Raw genomic sequence first — 19426 nt, 5'->3', positions numbered from 1 at the left:
TGGTGGAAAAGCTTCAAATCTTCTTCTCAAAGAGAGAGTAGGCCCCCAGCAGTGGGAAATTTACAGGCAGTTAATGTAATAGACAACACAATTTAACTATAGAATAAAATATCTTCAAAATTAATTGAAAAAGAGGAATTTATAATTAAAAGAAGTAAATCATCAATCAGAAACCTAGTCAGTTCCTACATTCTGGTTCTAGAAATACAAATTGATCGTAAATTTGTCAAATGCCAAAATCAAAAGTGTGTTCCATACTGAAGCATTTTATTATTGTAAATTGTCTCGGTTTCACTAACATTATTAAGAAATACTCGATATGCTTCAGGAAGACTATTGTTATTAATTTATGAAACAAATGAAGTAAATTACAGAGGAAAGTACATTAATAATAATACACTCATGGTTAATTTGCTACTGGATCGCCGGTAGATTTCTCATACTATATCAAAAGACTGACTGATTGGGTTCTGTAACGTATTCGTACCATATATTTCTGACCACACCAAATACATATTGCTCACAAACGAAGGCCTAGTCATGAAATATCCCTATTCTGTGACTTCTCAGTCTTCAAAAATAATTTATGTAATAAATCTAAATAAATAAAATAATAAATCTCATCATCAGCATCACTTGTCGTGTGTCGTGTGTAAATTCAAATTACTAATTCTATGATTAAAATAGTTCCTTTTAATAAATAAAAGAAATGAATACATTACTCTGATCATTTTACAACAAAGGAGATATTTAGCAAGAAGTTGAAAAAGACAAATTATTAATTATATCATTATACTCGTGTTTTCTGAACTAGAATGTTTGGAATGTTCTCGATGACTTCTTAAACTTTGGCTGTTAAGTTTTTGTCTCCGCAACTCCTGGGAACGAGCACGTCTGCGACCAACAGATGACTGCAAGCGAAGAGGCCTTCGACGATCAGCTATACCTGCAAAAGTAAATATAATACTAGAGACAAGTCGTTGTTTCTACCCGGAACTTTCCGTTTTCCGATTATCGTAAGTTCACGTGTTATATAAGCCAAAATTACGTCTACGTACGTCTACGACAAAGTTATTAAATAAAACATATTTTTTCTACCTTAAGATTATCTAAGAGTATTAACTAACCCAATTTCAAGAGATAGATTTTTGTTTTACTATAAGTTAATTTTGTATTAGGCAGCTTTTTTTGCTATTAAGTCTTTGGGAGGCACCCGACGTGACGGCGGAGTGTTAACATGCGCCTGGACTGCGCTCGTTACTGGAGAGTAGTTGGACATTTCATTGTGACTTCATATATAATTCTAAAATAAAAGTAGAGCCTAAATTACTCCATTTATTACATCAGCTATATGCTATTGAATGTCCCGTCAAAATCGGTCCAGTCGTTCCAGAGATTAACCGGAACAAACAGAAAGACAGACCGACAAAAATTGTAAAAAAATATATATATTGGTATATTTACCATGTATACATACATATGCATTAAGTAAAATTCGGTTATTTTAATATTACAAACAGACGCTCCAATTTTATTATATAGAAGAAGATAGAAGATAAAATTTGTCAAATATCAGTAATGTTTTTTTTTTGGGATTTCTTAAATAGCTTCCAGTAATAATAAACCTTTGTATAGTCATTTCTATTTAAGTCACTGATAAATTGTCTATCTCTGTGTCATTATAGTTGCAGTGTTACATCAGATAATGATTAGAAAGGACGGCTGACGCGGATGATGAAATATTACGTACTTGTTGATATACAATATTTTATAGCCAATGGAAGATTTAAAAACTAACCGACATGCCGTAAGTAAAGCAATTTAAAATAAGCATGTTCTTAGCCTAGCGTATTGATACTGATATTTCAATTCAATAAAATAGTTCTGTGAACTGATTCATTGGACGACTAGTAAAACTAATTTCTTTATTAAAAAAATATCGATTAGAGTCTTTTGAGTGTCATTAAAGCGTTGAGCGCGTACATCACATATAACCAACAAAGTATCAACGAACATATAATACCAAAAATAGCCAAATAATCAAGCCTATCGAAGCCCTATCATCAGGCATATTTTTTTATTATTATTTTAGGTTGGTAGACAGTGGAATAATCTACTAGCAGCCTTTAAATTTCCCACTTCTGGGCTAAGACCTCCTCTACCTTTGAGGAGAAGGTTTGAAGCATATTCCACCATGCTGTTCTAATCTGGTTGGTGGAATACACATGTGGCAGAATTCGTTGAAATTAGACACATGCAGGTTTCCTCACGATATTTTCCTTCACCGCAGAGCATGAAATGAATTATAAACACAAATGAAGCACATGAAATTCAGTGGTGCTTGTCTAGGTTTGAACCCGAAATGATCGGTTAAGATGCACGCATTCTAACCACTGGGCCATCTCGGCTCTAATAATCTATGGAATATGATAACTTTTTTTTATATAGATAGACATTGCCATTAGCAAAATGTAAATTCCTTAAATTTTAAATATTCGGATAACCATCAGATCTTAAATTTGTCCTCTTTAGGACAGGAAACGGTCAGATACTAACGCTTAAGTCTGGTTAGATCCGTTCCAATATTGTCGTCATCATGTAATTCAATGAACTCCGTGCTGGCTTTCAGCATTTCATTGTATGGCTCTAAATACTCAGGGATTTGTCGGATATCCTTCGCAGCCTTGCCAAAATTCTCACGTATTGAGAAGCCAAGAGATTTTGATAAAGGAACTTTATCAAATAAAGTCGCGACCATCTTGTCCGATATGACATTCTGAAATTGAGGAATGTGTGTTTTAGATCTAAAAAATATTAAGACTATTAAGTTACATATAGAAACAGATATTAAGTCTTGGAGTACTGTCTGGAAACACAGATAGGACTTTATCAAAAAATATTTATTTTGTGTAAGGCAAGTGTAATTTGTATAAACCAACAAACTTACATTCTACTTGTATTGTATAAAAGAACAGGTTACGTTTAATATAAATTTATAATTTTATATTTGTATTTTAAACAAAATATCCAGTGAAAAACTGGTATTACTTTAAAAATCACTTATTTTGTCAAAATATATCTATTTGTTATTGATATTAAAATGAGTCGGCTACTTTTTAATGCGATGATTTGACTTATTAAAAACCATTGCCGAGTTAAAAATTCTACTTGTTTATTTCATAATTGCACTTTGAAAATTATTTAAATAATAGGTTACGTAACCAACAGTTCGAGTTCAAGTCCAATTAAATATTTATATTTTACTTTTCCAATAATATAATATATTAGTTTATAGTAGTATATTTTTAAGGAATTACTAATATTCCTATTTACCTAATTTTTATTTAATTAATTAAGCTTAAAGTAAAGGGGACGATAATAGCCCAAGTGGTCAGGATATATAACCTGCGACTTTTTATAAGTTGATTTTTATACGATAAGTTTTTAAGAACGCCGATTTGGAAATCAATCGAGGCACAGATAAATATAATTAATCCCTAAAAATAATCACAAATGCCTTTAGAATCAGATAAAACAAAGACCTATTCATAATTTCTAAATTAAAAAGAATATAACTCACCATTCAGATTAATGTAATATTGTTAACACATACTAAAATCTATGAAAGCAGATCAAATTTTAAATTAAGTTTGAAGATACAAGTATTCAAATGAAAGGTGCACCACATTGGAAACTTTAGGGTAATATTGTATGAAGATACCTCCAGCACGGTAATTAGTAAGATTACAACCGTCCACACACCCATCAGTACTAAGAGATTGAGATTATTAATTGTTCCAGTTCCAACACATGCAACTGCTACAATAACCACTGTTACATATATTCTTCGTAAGCCAATTATCTACTAACTCATATACACATTGTTCAATGAACAATGGTCTAAATAAACAATGATAAAATTATAAACATAATTTCTTTCAAGAAATTTCAAACTTTGTCTTCTTTGAAATTACAAGTGATAACCGTCTGAACACTAAACAGCTTCGACTCGATAGCGTGTAATTTTTAATTATAAAAGTAATAATTTATTTGAGTGCTGATGAATCTATATAAAATTTCATAAATAAAAGTGCAATAATTATTAATTTTAATTTAAAAATTCCAAGCTAGATGGTGTGTGTGATATTATAATTGAATTTCAGTAAATAATAATATTTAAGGATTTGATCAAGAGCGGTTAAATATATTAAAATAATTTTGGAATTGCCATTTTTTTATTTTTAGGTATCGGTAGTGGCGTCACGTTCATGATACCCAAAATAGACGTGATTGACGCGACACTGTAATGAGTTAAAGAGTCACAATCCTGCATTAAAGAGTCTGCTTGAATAAGTAATTTATTTTAGGATACAGATGAGAAAATGGCCTCCTGAAGATCTTCCAAAGTTGATTAATAGTAATGTAAGGTTTACAAACCACTCCTAAAAAATTAAATGCGCAGCTCACTTAGGTATCTTTTGTCTAAAAATTAATAATTACATTTTAAGGATTTTAATTTAACTGCAAAATAACAATTACGATATGTTTCTTTCGCTGGTTTTCAGGCCAGAGTTTGTTTCCGAAACGTTGGTAGATTTTTGAGTTTGAATAAGATTATTTATTTCAAATTATTGAAAGATTATTTATCCGCAGTGTTTTTTAAATAGAGAGTTAGCCAGCCAATCAATTAGGATATCTTATGGTTAGAGCTAACAAACTTTCTATACTCTTTATAAGCCATGTAGGAACATGAGACATTGACAGTGTCTGAAATAGTTACAGGATTAATCACACTGGTTCATTAACCTTTGAATTCGGAAACCGCAATAAGCATAATAAGCTCAGCTCTGACACTCGTCTATGGTAATGTTAAAATCAATGATATATGAATACCTACATAAATATGCTTCCACAAAGCGCTGTAATCAGTACGTTGCATGGTGATAAAATATGTTCCCAAATATTCCACAATTATAACACATGCCTGTCACTGAATAATTGTAACTTTGATAATACTGAACGATGTACGAGAATAAGCAATATTTCATATTTATCATTATCACGGGTCAAGTGCCCAGCACAATGCGGCTGATGAGCACGCACGGAACCGGCGTAAACCGGTTACGTTTAAATAATACTTATTAATCGTTATTGGCGAATAACAGAGTGTTTTGAAAACATTGCGTCATAACGTTTATTTATAGTTTCAAATCGAGTTTAATTCATATTTGTAATGGGGAAAGGTCTATCGGGGAGGCAGGTTCCGAAGACCTAATATTGGTCATCGTATATAGTATAGATACAACAATAAATTTCTGCAAGTCTTTGCAAATTTACTATTTATTTTATTATCTAAAAAGGAACACTATCGTATTCGTTTAAGTATTATTGCCGCATTCCTTATTAAGACAAATATTAAACACTACTTAAATCACTGAGTTCGCTTACATTTTACATTAAATTTCCGATTGAGTTAAGGAGGTGCTGTGTAATTTTACTGCAATAAGATAATAATAATTACTTATTCACACATTGGAAATATTAATTTAAAAGTAAATAATTCAATTACAAAATAAAATTCATTTTTTTCATAAGTTACTGTTCTAATAACTAATTAGTAAATGTATATTTAGTAGTTACAGTACTGTACTTGTATAAACTTCTTACAAATAGTTAGTAATTAGGTATCCAAAAACTTTAAACATTTTCATTAGATTGGGCTTTTAATTCAGAATTTTCAAAACCAACTCCAAAATTTTAACGTAATTCATTAGTATTAGATGTCACGAAACGAGTAATACTATTGTTGATTTAAAATTACATACAAATAAATTGATATCAAACGCAGCGTGGATTTATTTAACCCTTAGTGGTTTGAGTTGTAAACTGGTTATAACCGGTAGGCGTAACGAATGTTTGCGTTCACTATCAGTTGATATGTTATTTCGTCGAACGGCTTGTGACCTACGATCTGTGCTATAAACAAAAGTTAAGAATAATATAAGTTTACCTTTCAAGATTTTATTATAATAATAAATTAACCCAGCAGTAAGATATACACCATCAGCCAATCGTATTCCACTGCTGGATGGCATCTCAATAGGTGTGCTAAAGATTAACATAGGCATATCCCGAGGTGTGCACCCGGTTCTCGAGCTTTCGCATCCAGTTGGGTCCCGCCACCTTCTTCAGGTCCACAGTACCGAATGCACCTTCTGTTTACCGATCCCTGGCCTCCTCTACAGGATTTGACAGCTGCAACAATCATCGGTACTTCAACATACGCAACTAACCCACTACCAGCCCATTTCATTTTGTTAAAAAATCAACTTTATTGGATTTACTTGTACATATACTCTTACGTGACTTTTGATCGAAGTTTGAAATAAATTATTCGAACACACTATTAAACTATAAACGAAGATCAAAAACTTTAATTGGTGTTTCTAAGTGAGTTCAAAAATATTTTAATGGAATAACTTTGTAATTACAATAAGGTAATGAAGCTGTAATCGGGTAACCCAAGAAACTGAATCATAAATATTGCTACAAATTGAAAACGATCACTGATATAAGATCTATATTATGAATTCTTTACGACTGAACTTTTTATTTTAAACGTAGACTAGGGTTGGGCTTTTATAGAAAAAAAACCGCTATTAAATATTTGCCGATTAAAAACAATCGAGAAAGTACAAAGCAAAAAAATAGTTATTATTTCTTCTGTACGAGAAAAATATTAATGCATTTCAAGTAAGCTGTAAATCAGCTGTTCGAAGCTCGATACGTAATAAAATAACGTTGTCATCTTCAATAATGGATAGTTTATTTATCGGGTAACAGATAAGAAGTGGCAAGGTTGAAACGAAGAAGAAGCTCCTTTATATATAATGTATGATGCGGACGGAATCTAGTTAGACGGTTAGCGCTCCACGGCCTGGCAAGTCGCAAACATAACTTATTTCGAAAGTATCGAGTCAACGAAATGCCACCTGTCGCCGTACCCGATGAGGTAAATATTATTTTTTGATTCCTTAATATTTTGAAATATTTTTTGGAAATTAATGTAATGTAGGTGAATTATTTATTTACTAATGACAGCCATAATCAGCTTACAACAAAATTGTTGATAAAATATTCTACAAATTTCGTTGTTATGGGTGTTTGGGCTAATTTAAACACAACTTAGGCTAGGATTTACCTATACTTCTCATATAATACTCTCATGTAAATTACACCCATGTTTGACATTCATCAGATGTCTCAAATTTAATTTTGAATTGTTTTTTTTTATAGACCCCAAAGAAACACCTTCGCGTGGCGATCATAGGACAAAGTACGTTTGCAGCAGAAGTGTTCAAATTATTACAAAGAGACGGACATGAGGTAGTAGGTGTGTTCACCGTCCTAGACAAAGGCAACCGAGAAGATCCGTTAGGTAAGTAACATATAGTTATATTTATTACGCGATAAAAAGTTTATAGAAAAATACTTTACTTTATTTAATCAGTATTTTATTACGGCAGAAATATTTAAACATAGCAGCGTTATTATAAAATCATTACACGAACACATTGCGTCTGATCGCCTCACAAGTGACAGGAGGTCTAGTGTTTTTGTCTTAAGAAACTGCAGTGAGCAGGGAAATTCTTGCCACCATTCCAAGCGGAAATGATTGCGGCAATACGCCGATGTAGCTTAAATCAACACTTATAATTTATTCATAAAAATATTTCATTATCAATTGAAATAGTTCTGTATATAAATGGGATATTTTAACCAATAAATCTGTAGCGAATGTTTATGTCAACGTAAAATTGTAATTAATGTTAGTTCATAATACCTTTTATTTATTTATTTTATTTTATTTAATAAGTACACTAACAATATACATATTAATTGATGGTTTACACAACATCCAAAAAAAGAAAATCAACTTCTGATATGTACATCGATTACAAGTGTACATAACATTCACAGTGTATGGTGTCAACATGTAAAATAAAGTTTAAATTAAGTTGAAACTAAAATATATTATACAATTTTAAAAAAGATTATAGGCCTATGCTATCGTCGTTTACAAACACAATAACTACATATTATAAAAGAAAAACAAAAAACAAGGAATTTAAAGCACTATTTATTTATTTATTATTTACCTTTGGTCAGATTGTAAACTGTCGAAAAATTGTTAACCGAGCAGAAGTTACAACGAAACGCACAGTCTTGGTATTTTATGATAAGTTAGGTTAGAGTGTTTATAATTTCTCACAGTGTCTCCGATCCGTTTCGAAAACGGCCATCACTGTGGTTTTAGTATATTTATATTAGGTTGTAATCTCACATAATCCAGTTCACGTCTACGGGCTCGGGTACATCCCAGAAGGTTATCAATTATCAAAAAAAGTGTTTAATGTGCGTCGTTCGTTACCTTACAACAGTTTACAATATGGACCAGCCATAATTATCATAATAAACTAAGAGTCGTTACAAATATCCAGTAACATATTATATATACGTATATGGATCCTTTTTTTAATTTATTTATAGGAACATGACTTTTGCTTTTAAATAAATATATATTGTGTTCCATATTTAAATAAGTACCTAAAACTGCCTGAACTTTCATAATAACATACTTACAGCGACTATTGCGGCACAAAACGGCAAACCAGTGTTCAAATATAAAACATGGAGAGTCAAAGGAAAAGTCATACCAGAAGTGCTAGAAGATTACAAATCGGTAAGTTTTTCTTCATTATAAAAATGTTAAAGACCTTAATAAAAAAAATGGTTAAATACGTTTGGGTTAGAATAATAAAAAATAAAAGCAATAGTACCGAGTAAGCTTTTTGATACCGTTCAATTATGATAAGAATATACTAATGATAATAGTGTGGATATTGATTTTATTAAAGCTGTGGAAAAGAGTACTGTTCGCGTTAACGAATTTTCAAAGTAGAATCTACATTTCGAATCTTTGGAACCTCTTCTGTTAACTGATCTTATAAGTTGACCATTCAAAAATGCTTTAACTTCTATTTAATTTATTTTTTTATATTTACTAGTTTCTACTGTGCGATGTGTATTTCCAATAAGGAATTCAATATTTACTCCTATAACTCATTCTACATTAAATTCCAAATATCTTGTGTAATACGGAGTGTAGTACGTAGTACACTACAGTCTACAAATTTTTAGAATATATTCATAATAAGAAAGTATGCTATAAGTAATTTATTTCAACTGATAAATAAATGTTATGTTCCAATGCAATAAACACGTATTACACCTAAGTATTATGGACCAGTGCTCTTCTATGGGTTCAAATCCAGGCAAACACCACTGAACTTTCACGTGCTCAATTTGTGTTTATAATTCATCTCGTGGCAGTGAAGGAAAACTTCGTGAGGAAACCTGCATGTGTTTTTTCAACGAAATTCTGCCACGTGTCCCACCAACCTGGAGCAGCTTGGTGAAATATGCTCCTAACCTTCTCCTCAAAGGGAGAAGAGGCCTTAGACTCAGCAGTGGGAAATTTACAAGCTGACAATGTGTAAATTAATATCCTATTGCCTGTGTCCTCCTTTTCCTTGGGAGAAGGTAATTGTATATGGCATTGTGCGTGACACAAAGTTTAATTACAAGTTTTTTCTTATGATATTGAAATTAAGTTATGTATATCAATAAATAGCACGTATAAACAGCATGTATATTATCATTCTGAATTAAACTACGCGCCACTGCACTCTTGACCCCCGTATCTCACACGTTTTGTGTGCCAAATTATATATATACTAACTTAATATCTTGTCAAAACTAAATTATATTAGGTGTCTGTAGATAAATTAATTAGGTATTCAAATAAAATATTTGCGATCGTATTTTTTTCATATTGTAACCAACCCAATCCAGATATCGCGTTTCGACGAAATTCGCTCTTTTTTACATTAGATACTTTTCGAATGAAACCTTCTTTACATTTTATGATTAAAGCTCAAAAATGTAAGTTTACTTTCGAAGTTCTCGTATTAGAGGAGATTTCATTCTTGATAAATTAATTCAATATTTAAATATATAGGTATCCCGCTGATCAAGAGTTAATTCATATTTTGGTTGTACTTTATGAGGCCAGAAATATTTATACATAGAACCTTTAAATTTTTATTTTAAAATGTTTTTTTTTTTTATTCTTGTTAAATAAACATTGCAACGATATTAAATTTATTCAAATAATAGTTATTAATTCTTTGAAATAAAGACGTGAGTGACGATAAAGTTTTGTAAAAAACAATATCGTATAATTATGACAATAAACAGTTAGAACAGTGTTCTTGTCGGTCCTCGATAGCAGACATTCCGAAACAGTTGTTACATTCAATTTAATCTTGTAAAATAGCATTTTAAAAGTGATTGTCATATCCTTGAATGAGATATATTTTGTTTTTATAGTGCTTTATTATGTATACATAATAATTAACCTATGTCCTGGTGCATAAAAACATAAATACGTTCGAGTTAAGTAAATTAAGACATTTTTTTAAATACGAACACATAATGGATCAAAATCTTGGACATATTTAAAGCCTATTCCAATTGAACAAAAAATAAAGAGACACAAACCCGCAGTTTACATATTCCATGCAATTTGCTAATAGCTCAGTTATATTTTTACGTCACTGACAGTTCTTTAATAACATATATTTATTTATAATACAACACAATTCCACTACACTAGTTATATCTACGTTAAATTTGTCCATGACTCTTTGTGGTTGGAATAGACTATACATACGAATAGAATTGAGAACCTCTTTTTATTGGCTTGGCTAATATAATTGCCTACAACATGTTTTGTATGACATACTGATATTACATTATTATTATGTAAGAAACTATTAAGAACTATCGACTGCAAGATAACCCATGCTTTATCGCCGTTGTTAATGTTACGTTTAACATGTATTACTTAACATATTCAACGCAACGGCTATATTTACAAATAACGTGATTACGTCCTCAATTAGAAAATCAGCTGCAATAATTTATAATCATCGTTTAAAAAAATAATACTCTAAAAAGATTTAATATTTTATATTTGATTAAAAACTTTAAGAACATATCCAAAATGTGAACATTCTAATTAAAGTAAACACAATATAATCGTTGATATATCTTCGTGGGTAGGTACCACCCACTCATCGTGTATTCTATCGCCAAGTAGGAAAACTTAGTATTGTTGTATTTCTGTTTGAAGGACGACTGAGCCAGTGTTACTACAGGTATAAGCGACATAATATTTCAGTTCTCGAGGTTGGCGTATTGGCGATTTAAGAAATGGTTAAAATTTCTCACAATGCCATTGTGTATGAACAGTGGTGACCTCTTACCATCAATTGACCTATTTGCTGGCCTACTTACCCTAAAAAAAAAGAAAAAAAAAAAAAAACCACCTGTGTTTCGAATTTCTGGAGTCAGTTATTCTTTTGCTAAAGAATTTATAATAATTCGATAACTAAGCGGTAATTGTATGTTTCTTCTAGGTAAATGCAGATATCAACGTGCTGCCATTCTGCACACAATTCATACCCATGGAAGTCATTTTGCATCCAAAATATCAGAGTATTTGTTACCATCCCAGCATCTTACCACGGCATAGAGGCGCGTCTTCTATAAACTGGTTCGTAAATTTTTTAATCTACTTATAGAGTACAACAGATCTTACTAATTTTCTTAATGTAGTTTACATTTTTTTATGATTTTTTTATATAAAAATATATATACTTTACACATATACATACAATTTTTCTTTTTTTCGTGGATGTACTGAATTAAATCTCTAAAGGAAAAATCTCAATTCATTCTCTTTTGTCTTATATAATAATAATGAGTTAAAAAAATACATCTTTGTAAATCCGAAACATAGTTCTCTCTTTCTCTCTCTCTCTCTCTCTCTCTCTCTCTCTCTAATTATTTTAACTGAACTAAACTTATTAGGATTTTTACATTCACCGTTCGTTTGACTTAATAGTTGCAATTTGTTGAACCTGCATTTTTAGTATTCTAACGCCGAATAGCAATAATCTGTATTCTGTGACTAAATGGCCAATAAATTTCTATAGATCGGTGGTAAACGCTTACCATCAGGTGGTCTAACTTCCTTATAGTCACAGTCACAAATAATGCTTGTATATAACGTCCTGTGATTGGTTTCAGGACTTTAATAGAAGGCGACACAACTTGCGGTCTGTCAATATTTTGGGCAGACGATGGCTTAGACACAGGACCGATATTACTACAGAAGAGTTTCCCTTGCACAATAGACGATACTGTGGACACTTTGTATAATAAATATTTGTACCCAGAAGGTTAGTTTTGTTGTATGTTACAGTTTTCGTCAACTTTATCGTATAAAAGCAAGAATAACTCTATCTCTTTGCTAACACAAAACTAAGCCTGCGCGGTTTGGTACCTAGATAATGTCATAAGGAAAAATAAATTTGACAACCAGTGAGACGCATGGAACACCTAATACTATATAAAAAAAAACTTGTGCTAAAAAAAGCGCATGTCATGTTAAATATGTTTCTGTCATCAAACTATGTAAAAAAATACTTCTTATTTGATATTGTAGGTATAAAAGCACTAGCAGAATCAGTGAACATGGTAGCCAATGGAACCGCACCAAGAATAAACCAAACAGAGGAAGGCGCTACTTACGATCCAGCTTTATTTAAACCTGAAACTCACCAGGTTAGTATAAAACAATAAACAAAATAATAATTATTATAAAACAAAACACCCTCCGTTTTAAATTACACAACTGTATTCGAGGTCTGGACTCATCGCCTGGCGCAACCACTATTAAAATCACAAAATAAAGATATGTCTATTTAGGCAACGATAATATACTCAATAAATAACCCAACAATAGCTTCAATCGCTACATGGATGTTGCACAATAACCTCCTGAGGAATTTAGGCCGCGCCGGCTAATGGAAGACACATGCAGGATATATTAGTGTATATGCAGTGTATGCGTCAATACAGTTCCTGTCTAGTTACTCTCGTAGTCCAATATTTACAGATACATTTTGAAGGATTAATATACAGCCACATAAGCTAGCACCTCAAAGGACATTTATATTTTATAAAACAAAAAACAAGCGCTCTTAATCTCAACATTTATTTCAACTGAAGACTCCTTAGCTGCTGAAATTTAAAAGTAAAATTAACCAAACAATCTATCAAGGTTCACCAATTGTATGTTTAATTTCTGCATCCGATCGGAATTATTATTGAAACATTGAACGTTAGACTACTTACCTAATTACTTTTAAAGCAATCAACCGTGATTTAAATTTCTACTTTGATGAGTTGGATGCGAACACTATAATTTGTATGAAGGTAATCAACCATATCTGTAAATGGCAAATCATAATTTTATAGTCTTCGTACAAGATTTATTATGTCTGGACCACATACACCGCGATACTGCGAATACTCCCGTTTCGCGATGTATCGATGAGCGCCTGGACATAAAAGCGTTTTTTTGATGAGCTTCCCGTGCGCGGCCTTACTTTATTCGGACACCAATAAAATAAATACGAAATTACATTTCAATATGCATAAAGTAATGTAACTTTATTTTAGACTGACGCTTAGATTAAGAGATGTTTGTAAGATGAAAGTGACCATTATTTTATTAATTGAAATGATTTAACCATATTTTTTTCAGATTGATTGGTCAAAGGGAGGTGTTGAATTACACAACTTTATTCGAGGTCTGGACTCATCGCCTGGCGCGACCACTTTAATAAAATCACAAAATAAAGATATTGATGAGACAAAAGATACACATATGGAAGTAAAATTCTTTGGCTCATCTCTTTGGGAAGGTGAATATGAAGCAGAAGGTGAAAAACTATTTATACCAGGACTATTGAAACCGGTGGTGGTACATGATGCCGGATTACTGATTACAGCTAATGACGGCGTCAGGGTAAGTGTTTTCGTTAAAAATAAAACGGAAATCATACCTGAATAAGATTTACTTTCTTGCATATAGGAAACACTTATGTTTTTTATAATGATAACATATGTATTTTTAGCTGAATATACAAAGATTAAAGGTGAATGGAAAAATGATCAACGCCCAAAATTTCTTCAAAAATAACGAAAGCAAAGTAAAGCTCGAACTAACAGCAGATGAAAAACAATTTATCGAAAACGTCCGTGATATTTGGAAGGCAATATTGAGAATAGATATAGATGATGAAACAGATTTCTTCACATCTGGAGCTGGCTCTATGGATGTAGTGAGATTGATCGAAGAAGTAAAAGATTTAGCTAATTTAGAATTACAAAATGAAGTCATATATATGAATACAACTTTCGAAGAATTTTATACAGTGGTAATTCTTAAAACAAGAGGCGAATCGGCTAGTAAAGAAGTGGTGTTCGATGGAGTTGAATTAGAAGCTAATAAAATGAAAATAAAGTTTCCAACTCAGCTGTTTATTAATGGTCAATTCGTTAATTCGGACAGTGGGAAGATGTTAACTATAATTAATCCCACGGATGAATCTGTGATTTGTAAGGTACAAAGCGCGTCCGCTTCCGATGTAGATAAAGCAGTGAAATCTGCACTAAAGGCATACGAAGAAGGCGAATGGTCAAAGATAAGTGCAAGGGAAAGGGGACAGATGTTGTTCAAGTAAGAATTAATTAATTAGCTACCTTACCCTAATTAAAAAAGCCCCCCTATTTTCGCAACTTATTATTACTTCGTATATATTTTCAAATTCATAAAAACTTTATTTGACAACGTTGATGATAATTTTCAATACTATATATCGCATATATGTACTATATATACATATCGTAATTTATTATATAAAATATTTTCTCATTAGGTTAGCAGATTTAATGGAACAACATAAAGAGGAGCTAGCAACTATCGAATCTTTAGACTCAGGGGCTGTATATACACTGGCCCTGAAAACACACGTTGGAATGTCTATTGACACTTGGAGATACTTTGCTGGCTGGTGTGACAAGATCCAAGGCACTACCATACCTATTAACCACGCTAGACCTAATAGAAATCTAACGCTTACAAAAAAAGAGCCAATAGGTGTTTGTGGGTTGATTACACCATGGAATTATCCACTAATGATGCTGTCTTGGAAGATGGCTGCTTGTCTAGCAGCTGGAAATACAGTCGTCATGAAGCCTGCAGCGGTAAAATATATTTACAAATTATTATACGGTTTAAATAAAAAATAAGTCGTCTGCAAGATTTGATTTGTATTGTAAACTAAACCTTTCATGGTTTATGTTTTTGTAAATGTATAACCATTTTTCTTTTTTTATTATCGCATTGTTAATTTATGATAACTGCGTCATTAGTCTAGTAGCTAGTTTATAATGCTGCAGATGACGATATTGCAGGTAAAAATGCCGACCAATAAAAGCATATTGAGTTTTTAGTTGCCAAGAAATTCTATGAAAATCCGAAAATTTTTCGCCAGAATTCTCTCTAATTAATTATGATTGTCTAAAGTTTCACACACTTGTACTCTGCTATATATGCTGCGCAGTTTAATAGTCCCAGTCAAAAATAGCTGCCTAAATAACAATTAATCAGAAAACACAAAGATAGATTAAAGTAGATTCAAGTTACATGATTTAACATACAAAAAATCCCACAGGTATGTCCGCTTACTGCGCTAAAATTCGCGGAGCTATCTGTCCGTGCTGGAATTCCTCCTGGTGTCATAAACATACTGCCAGGAAGCGGAACTGTAGCTGGACAAGCGTTAGCCGACCACCCACTTATCAGAAAATTGGGTTTTACAGGCAGTACAGAAATAGGTATTTTACTTTTAGTAATTTCTTTAGGAATATATTTTCTCAGTTTTACATTAATATCCTTTATTTTTAACGTTTATATACATGATCAATATGTTTTATTTTAAGGTCAAACAATTATGAAGTCATGCGCTGCGTCAAATATGAAAAAGGTGTCACTTGAACTTGGTGGGAAATCACCACTAGTTATATTTGAAGATTGTGAGCTCGATAAGGCTGTCAGAAACGTACGTTTCATAGAAATAATGTTTATTTTGTTCATTAAACCACACCCAAAAGTCGTTATCACTCATCTTCATGATAATAAACCAAAAAGAAAAAGTTTTAATACAGCAACACTATTACTAATAATATTTTCAATATATTTTCATAAACTTCAGGGTATGGCTTCAGTATTCTTCAACAAGGGCGAAAATTGTATAGCAGCTGGTCGTCTATTTGTTGAGGAAAGAATACACGATGAGTTTGTCAAAAGGGTTGTAGAAGAAACAAAGAAAATGAACATTGGAGATCCACTGCACAGAGGAACAGCACATGGCCCACAAAACCACAAGGCTCATATGGATAAACTTATTGAGGTACAAGATAATATCTAATATTGAATTTACTAAGTTTAGCTAATCTTGAATTCTTAAAAAATAAACGTTTCTAACAACATTATCATAAATATTGACATATGTCGTTTTTATTTATCAAAATTTGTTAATAATAATTTAAAATCACATTTTAATAATTAGTATAATTCCAGTTTTGCGAACGCGGTGTTAAGGAAGGTGCCAAATTAATATATGGTGGCAAACGCCTAGAGAGACCTGGATTCTTCTTCCAGCCTACCATCTTCACGGATGTCACAGACAATATGTTCATAGCAAAGGAAGAATCATTTGGACCTATTATGATTATCAGCAAGTTTAGTAGCAAGTATGTATATAACAAAAATAATGAATCTTTTGCGCGATAGGTCCAATTCTTATTTTATCAGAATCATTAAGTAATACGCAACTAACTGTAAACTGCAATAAAATTCAGTCTTGAACCTACATTAGAATGAAAATAAGAAATTTATAAACGTATTAGTTATTACTATTAAAAATTTTGTTATATAATTTTGCCTAAACGTTTGAGTTTGAAATAAAATCAATACGACGGTAATAATTAGGTATTAATAATAGCTCCCATTTATAAATCTCATTTTTATTAAAAACTATACCGTTGTCCGAATAAAATTAATCAGCGAGACATTTAGTCGGCCAATATTTTGTAGATGTGTTTTTTTCTATATATGTATATCTATATAATTTTAATTTATATCAGTATCAATTACTACACTGTTACCTACTTTCTAGAAACCTCGATGACGTGATCCGGCGTGCTAACGATACTGAATACGGACTAGCGAGCGGCGTATTCACTCGCGATGTTTCTCGCGCAATGCGTTTCGCTGAGCGTATCGAAGCTGGCACCGTGTTCGTGAACACATACAATAAAACGGACGTTGCAGCACCTTTTGGAGGCTTCAAGCAATCCGGTTTTGGAAAGGACTTAGGTAATTTTCAATGTGTTTTACTGTTCAATATCAATCAAATCATGGTTGACTCAATCTGATCAAAATTAAAAAGAATAAGGTTTAGACTTAATTTAACTTTTTGTTGCAGGTCAAGAAGCACTCAACGAATACCTCAAAACAAAATGCATTACAATAGAATATTAATCTAATCATTACGTATAAACTTTCTTCAATAAGAACAAGCTGAAAAATGTTATTAATAACTCTTTGAAAATAATAGTTATCAAATTGTATTCCAATAATAATAGTACTTTTAATATAATTTATGTTAGATATTTATAGTAAGTTGTAAATAAATTATTATAAAAATGAGTATGAAAATGTGATTAATCGTTTGAATAAAATCATATGTTTTGTTTTAAGATATTGTTTATATACCTATCCATCCATCTCACAACTTCATCACGTACCCTACTACTAGTACCACGTACAAAAAAAGGTAACAGCCCTTAAGATAAAAGAAGTGACTGGTTTTATCCAAATTACGAGTAATAATAATAAAGCTTGTAAAGTAAAGTAGCCTTCAAATTTCCCAATGCTGGACTAAGGCCTCTTCCTATTTTCTTTTTAATAAAGTCAATTGTATTAAAGCTTTTATTGAATACAAATAAAAAATACCATCACCAGAAACCCTTATCATAATTCCATTAACTGTACTCAGTACGATTGAAATAAACTAACGCTGCCTGAAACTTATATTAATAAATAAAAATATTCCTAATTTGCGACATGAATCAGATTTGATTCGTCAAAGATTTCTTGTTCCTTGGGCACGTATCATTTTTGACTAGCAACAATTAACAAAGGGTGTTAATAAGTCATATTTTCCTTGAAATTTTGATGTTTATGTTTTCATGCAGATATTACATCTATGTGAATGAAACTTTGTCCTATTTTTGTAGCATGGGGTTTGTTATTATATGGGTTATTTGACGTCTAATTTATGTAGCAGTACTGCTACGTATATATGGGCGCAAGTCGCCATTTATCGGCAATGGTTTAAAATATTAATAATATAAAATAATAATTATAAGTATATTGTCAATTATCATTTTAATGTTTATATTTTATTATGTAAGTAAAATTTAATTTGGATTCGTCTTGTAGCGCCACCTGTAATGTGTCATAACGGACTATGTAATAAAAATATTATATTATTTTTTAAGTAATTCAATTGTAATTAATTAAGAGCTATATTTAATAATAAGAACCAAATAGATATTCATCTTTAATATTAAACTATATGTTAAGAATGAATTTGCAGTAATTGCATTAATTTATTATAAAAAGTTGTAGTTGTGAATATCCGTTTGATTCATTCGAAAAGGACGCCTTAGAAACGGGCATTGTTATAGCAACGCCATATTGCATTGACACATTTTTTAAAAAAGACAATAAATTGTTAACAGAACTAATAAAGATTATTTATATTGATTGCGTTTCACTGCGATGGAAGCTGTAAACCCGACTACTTCTCTGACAGCAGCGGTGGGATCACAGCCCCGAGACTCTTCGAGACCTCCGGATGAGTCAATATTCACTATGGAACAAGTTATGGGTCTTCTAACATCTATTACGAGGACAGCTGCGACAAGCGCTGCAAGAGCAACATTAACTGAGGAGATCGTAACTATGCGACGACACCATGACTTTTATCTTCCGCCGTTCAACCCTGATGAGAGATCACATGACATCAGGGACTGGTGCGCTAATGTTGATCAAACCATTATAAAATTGAATATTTCGCCACACGAAGCTCGAATGAAAGCCATTCTGCAATTGAGAGGACGAGCCAAGATATGGGCCGACACCTGGTCGTTGCACTCAACGACGTGGGAGCAAGTGAAGCAGGAGCTGATCCATACGTTTGGTGAAGAGTTCCGGTACGCGGATGATGTGCAAAAATGGCGCATCTACACTTCGGACCAGGCGAGCAGCTACGCTGAATATGCTACGACGGCCTGGACGCTTTTCAAGAGAGTTAGA

General features: G+C 31.9%; 2 protein-coding genes across 3 annotated transcripts; one reads left to right on the top strand and one right to left on the bottom strand.

Annotated features, from left to right (window-relative positions):
• Positions 1-763: 763 nt before the first annotated feature.
• LOC125072002 lies at positions 764-5029 on the bottom strand. 2 transcript variants are annotated; one of them, XM_047682465.1, is made up of 3 exons: positions 4898-5029; positions 2557-2776; positions 764-946 (listed from the first exon to the last, which is right to left on the bottom strand). In XM_047682465.1, exons 1-3 carry the CDS (start codon positions 4937-4939, stop codon positions 783-785), a joined length of 426 nt encoding a protein of 141 aa, XP_047538421.1. In that variant the 5' UTR covers positions 4940-5029; the 3' UTR covers positions 764-782. The 2 variants fall into 2 exon arrangements, with proteins under 2 accessions (XP_047538421.1, XP_047538420.1); XM_047682464.1 differs by lacking the exon at positions 4898-5029 and adding an exon at positions 3722-3766.
• Positions 5030-6916: 1887 nt separating this feature from the next.
• Positions 6917-17802, top strand: LOC125072003 (cytosolic 10-formyltetrahydrofolate dehydrogenase). The gene is made up of 15 exons (XM_047682466.1): positions 6917-7012; positions 7297-7438; positions 8646-8743; positions 11544-11680; positions 12217-12368; positions 12635-12753; positions 13739-14002; positions 14112-14716; positions 14916-15243; positions 15714-15876; positions 15982-16100; positions 16254-16451; positions 16622-16794; positions 17220-17419; positions 17529-17802. The coding sequence occupies exons 1-15, from the start codon at positions 6986-6988 to the stop codon at positions 17582-17584; spliced, it is 2781 nt and encodes a 926-aa protein (XP_047538422.1). The 5' UTR covers positions 6917-6985; the 3' UTR covers positions 17585-17802.
• The last annotated feature ends 1624 nt before the right edge of the window (positions 17803-19426 follow it).

The sequence above is a fragment of the Vanessa atalanta genome, chromosome 20, assembly GCF_905147765.1.
Source record: "Vanessa atalanta chromosome 20, ilVanAtal1.2, whole genome shotgun sequence".
Lineage (NCBI taxonomy): Eukaryota > Metazoa > Arthropoda > Insecta > Lepidoptera > Nymphalidae > Vanessa > Vanessa atalanta.
Note: the sequence above shows the minus strand (reverse complement) of the source record. Positions and strands in the feature narration are given on the sequence as shown.